We start from the raw sequence: 5,325 nt of genomic DNA, 5'->3' as shown, positions 1-5,325 counted from the left end.
GGAGTAAGTTTCTGGACAACACCAAGCATCAACAAAGAGACACCAGATTTTTACATGGAAAACCCCTCAACTTGAGGGGAAAAACCACGGGCCGAAGCCACCAAAATCCTCTTCCACTATTATCAAATGTGGGATACAACAAGTTCTTCTCTAGACATCACTAGAGGATCTCATACATCAAGATTTCTGAATCTTGGATGAACACAACAAGATTTGGGGCTCAAGAACTAGGGATTGGAACAATCTCACCAAAGATGGTGGAACCGAAGCTTGAAGGAGACAAGGTAGTGGATCTGGACCATCACAACCTTGGGGAGGAGCTCCCTTTTCTTCTTCCTTCAATCTTCCTCTTCTTCCCTTACTCTCTTGGTTTTCTCTCGTCTTCTCTCTTGGAGGATGAACTGATTTTCGTCACACTTGGTGGTGGCTGCTGGATGGAGGGTAAAGCATCCCCATCCATTTATGTGCAAAGTCCAAAATGACCCTAGGTCATAACTCTAATGGGAAGTGGGCTTCTGCACCTCTTTGGGCTGCCTAAAAGGCCTTTAAATGGTCATCTCCTCACAGCCCACCTGAGAAGGATATCACACCAAAGTGATACCCTTTCTTTTAGAAAATAAAATATCATATACAGCGTCACCTTGTTTCCCAAAGAAATAGGAAGACATGTTGGCCGATAAGCACGAAATCTCCCGGAAAGTTGCATATTGAGATATTTTTTGGCATAGTGGCGAGTGAAGGTGTGGCCTGAGAGCGAAATGCCGAGAAGGGATATTTCCACAGTTGGAAAAATGCCTGTGACGACCTACTGACCTCGTCGGTCACCACTCTTCTTCTTTCTAGGTGGGGGGAAAAGATCCACTTTTTATCAGAGGTGGAGAAAAGAAAAGGCAGAAAAGAAGCAGACGCCACACCCAGACCACACACACGACCGCACGAAACCGCCCGATCCCGATGGCCGTCGACGGCGCCGAGCTGATCCTCTCGGTGCCGGACGACGTCCTCGCCCTGATCTCCGCCCACCTCCGCCCCCGCGACCTCCTCGCGCTCTCCGCCGCCTCGCGCCGCCTCTACGCCGCCCTATCCGCCTCCGACAAGTCGTGGCTCGCCCAGTGCCGCCGCCTCCTCCCCTCCTCCCTGTCCAACCTCCTCGCCTGGCGGGCCGCCGCCGGGGGCTCCTCCCTCACCGTATGCCGCTTCCTCCACTCTGTGTCCCCGCTCCAAGGCCTCTGGGCGCACCAGAACCCCGAGCTCGGCAACCTCGTCACCGCGCTCCCGGGCTTCTTTTCCCTCGTCGCCGTCCGCGCCATCCCCCAGGAGCTCTCCCCGCGCCTCCTCTGGGCCCCCGTCTTCGAAATCCTCGCCGACGCCGATGGACGCCCCGCGTTCCTCTTCCTCCACGGCCACCACCCCGGCTCCCTCTTCCCCGGCCTCCTCGCCTCCGTCAACCCCCACGCCAACACACTCCTCCTCGAGGCGCACGCGCCTGCCTCCTCCGAGCCTTCCTCGCAGTTCTCCCGCCTCTCCTTCGGCAACCGCCGCCGGCTGCTCGACGCTCTCGTGGCCTCGTGTCGCGTCACGCTCCCGCCGGAGCTCGCTGCGGCCCCGCTCTTTGCGCGCTCCGATGAGGACCTGCCGATGCTCGCCGCCCGTCGTGAGGCGATGTTGCGTTTGCACATTGAGTCCAGCGGGGGCATGGTGTGCAGGCCGGAGCTCGAGGCGCTGCTGGGGGCCAAGAAGGTGCCGCCGTCGCTGCCGGTGGAGAGCGCTGGTGAGAGGGTGCGGCTGCGGAGGAGTTTCTCTGCGATGGCTGGGTACGTCAGGAACGGGCTGCGGCAGATGGTGACGCGCTCTGCATCAGCCAATTCGAGGTCGGAGTACGCGGACAGCAAGCATCTGTCATTGGGCGAGTTCTTGCGCGCTAGTGAGAGCACCGGCCTGAGCCTCCGGGGCGCGCGGCTGCGGCTGTCGACCTACCGTGCGTGGCCGAGCATGCACGACAACAGGTTTGCGCTCTACAAGTTGACGACGCAGGTGCCCATGCCAGGCCGGGAATATGCCGGGCTGTGGCGAGGCACATTCGGGTGGCCACCGGGGCGGCCAGACGACGAGCGCAAACCAGGGAAGGCCCTCTTCTTCCTGCTCCTCTCATACGAGGAAGACAGCGAGGGGAAGCTTCTTCTGATTGCAACCAAGGTGTTGGAGGGCACGCACTATGTCGTGCATCCGAATGGGTCGTCCATGTTTGTGGTGCGGGTGGGCGAATCATCAACAGAGGCATTTCCATTTCCGACCGATGAGGATTCCCGCAGTGTGAGCATTGAGAGATGCTTTGCTGGAGAGGGCATTGCTACTGGGTACGGGTTCAGGTACCCTGGCTCAAAGCCCGGGTCACTGTTTGTTCTACGGGATGGCCGGCTCGCCTTTGTTTGGAGAGACAACAAGTCTGTGCTCACCTTGCAAAGGCTCAACTTGGAGGAGCTGCTGAGGAAGGGGGAGCGTGTGCCCACATTGCCACCGATACCGAACTTCGCGTATCTCACAAAGTCTTACTCCAATGTGTTTGTTGCTATCCATGGAAGTCCCAGCTGCTCATCTTCTCCCAGGTACTGCACATTTTCTGCTGTCATAGTTGATTACAGATTCCAGACATCCAATTGCTGGTTAATTTGAAAAATCGGACAAAATCTGTTGCGACATGTACCAAACTGAAACTGGTAGCAAATGAGCTCTTATCAGTTGTTAGACCATCTGAGGTCACCCATTTCATATTAGTTGCTTGCACAACCATGTCCCAAAACAATCATGATGTACAAAGTTAAGTCTAAATACTTCTATTGGGGCAAATCTCCATATTAGTTGCATGCACACACCCTGTGCTCTGAACAGACGACTTCGTCATGACTAAGGGCGTTATGACCAAATCTTTTGACACTTTTGCTTTGGTACCCCCCCCCCCCCCCCCCTTAAACACAAGGACGGCTAAGATTGCCCGATACCCCTTCATCTTTTGATCCCGGCAAATTTCAGAATGTCTTTTCTGTATTTAAATTTGAAGTTGTCATTGCTGGTTGATCTTAGCTACCAATTTATAGCTTACCATGACACACTGCTGAAGGTCACACTCACTACATTGTAACATACACTAGCATTTCAATTTTGCTTTTGTTCTGAAACCTTAGTTGTTGCACTGCAAGAGAGTAGCAGATACATTTTTAAAGACTAACCATTTGCGACAATATTTATTATATACTACCTCTGTTCACTAATGTAAGACGTTTTGGCAGTTCAAATTGAACTGCCAAAACGTCTTACATTAGTGAACAAAGGGTGTATTTCTTATGTGATTCCACTCATGCTGTTCTTCAATTGATGACATGGTGTAATAGATAGAAAGTAACCATTGGTTCTTCTTACTCACCTCAAAATGCTCTTATCTTGCATTGTCCAACATCCTAGCTGTTCAGTTCACTGTTTCATTGTTGCGCTACTCATTTGACGGCCTAACTCGATGAACACCCTTTGCTTAGGTGAAAGGCGCAAGGTGAGGGTCAGGAACTGAGACAATCCACCTGAGGCAGAGGTAAAGCGAGCAATGCTTCTGGATCAAGCTCTGACGTTCCTCCTTGGCAGGTTACATACCGAAGCCTGCTTGCAATGATATGATGCCCCGTTGCTGCCAAGGGAAGAAGCGTAGCAGTAGTGAGAAATATATTAGCCTCAAGGAAATGCCACTTTCCCTAAGAATACAGGAAATGGCATCGATATACATAACTGTTATGTCCTTATCTTGGTTATTTGCTTGCTTCTGCTTTAAAAGTTGTCCACATTTAAAAGGAATGAGCTGCCTGTCATTCAGCACCAGGCCCATGCTCCAAGTGCTAAAATGGCGCCAATTGTAATGAGATTGATTTTTTTTAGAAGTATACATGGTTGAGTGAGATTCTCGGCTGGCACAGCTATATGGAACTGCCATGACTGATCTCACAGAACTAGCTCATTTGTGTCATACATTATGCGCGGATGTGCCTAGTGCAGTTGTGTATCTTGAAGAACTATTGATTGTTCAAATCGTGTAGGCAGCTCCAGAGCTCGAGCCGACCGCCACCGCCGTTCAGAAGTAACCTCAGCTGTGCCTGTAAGAGCATTTGTGGCTCCCTAGGACCGGCATTATGCAGATCTAGGAACTTCGGTGGTCTTCGCATAATATCGATCCCAAGATTCCACATTCACACAACATTCCACATTCACACAACGTACTCATGAAAACGTGCACACTATGTGACAAGGTCGGTATCACAACAGATTATAAAATACTCCCTTCGTTTTAAAATTTTTGTCTTAAATTTGTCTAAATACGGATTTATCAAGTCATATTTTAGTATTAGACACATCTGTATCTAGACAAATTTAAGACAAGAATTTTGGGACTGAAAGAGTATTCCACATCAACAATAATAATACATATGCAGTATCTTATACAACCAGGGTCTTTACAACCAAAATCCAACTTATATACGTAAAAATACCTAACTTTTGGATCTCCGAGAGCAAAAAACGCTGCTCCAACAGATGGTCCATATGTAAAAAAATTACATCACCGCCTCCCGGAGATGTTAAATACAACACTTCGTGATGCAAAATTGCATCATGAGATACATCTGATGTAAAATCGCGGTCGCCTGCGAAACGACCAACCGCCCGTTCATTTTCCTTCCCGCTCACGACCGCCCGCCCGCCCGAGCACCAGTCGCCGGAAATCGCCGCCGCCACCGCCCAAATCGTCGTCACCGTTGCCGCCACCGCCCCAAATCGCCGCCGCCGCCCTTCACTGCCCTCGCCCGCGTCGCCTCCCCGCCGGAGGGCGTCTCACAGCCGCCCCGGCGCCGCCGATTCGAGAAGCAGCCGCGGCAGGATTCGCCGACTCCGACGGTCCGGCAGCCCGTATAGCTCCTCTCCGCCGGCCGCCGAGCTCCCTTCTCCTCTACGCCACCGTCCGCAGCAGCGACCGGCTACCAATCCAACCACCGGCCATCTTCTTCCACCCCGCGCACAAGGTGTTCGATGGAATTCACAAGGTAAAAGAAACGACGAAACTTGATGATTTAAATTGGGATTGGATAGTATGTTTGACGGTGGCTGTCTGCATTGTACATGAGCTCAGTTGACTCCTCATTCGTGGATGACTCATCGTCGGTCGAGGAATTTGATTTGCATGAAGAAGAGGACATTGCTATTCTAGTGGCCATGCACAAAGGGAACAAGCCGAAGCACAGTGGTTCCGTCTATGGTCGTGCGTTCATTTAGAGAGAACGGTTGATGCAC

The 5,325-nt window shown here is 51.7% G+C and overlaps 1 protein-coding gene across 1 annotated transcript; it reads left to right on the top strand.

The window, feature by feature from the left end:
- Nucleotides 1-844: 844 nt before the first annotated feature.
- LOC109761704 (F-box protein At5g39450) lies at nt 845-3,941 on the top strand. The gene is made up of 3 exons (XM_045230571.2): nt 845-2,606; nt 3,531-3,544; nt 3,634-3,941. Exons 1-2 carry the CDS (start codon nt 955-957, stop codon nt 3,532-3,534), a joined length of 1,656 nt encoding a protein of 551 aa, XP_045086506.1. The 5' UTR covers nt 845-954; the 3' UTR covers nt 3,535-3,544; nt 3,634-3,941.
- The last annotated feature ends 1,384 nt before the right edge of the window (nt 3,942-5,325 follow it).

The sequence above is a fragment of the Aegilops tauschii genome, chromosome 7 (assembly GCF_002575655.3).
Source record: "Aegilops tauschii subsp. strangulata cultivar AL8/78 chromosome 7, Aet v6.0, whole genome shotgun sequence".
Lineage (NCBI taxonomy): Eukaryota > Viridiplantae > Streptophyta > Magnoliopsida > Poales > Poaceae > Aegilops > Aegilops tauschii.
Note: the sequence above shows the minus strand (reverse complement) of the source record. Positions and strands in the feature narration are given on the sequence as shown.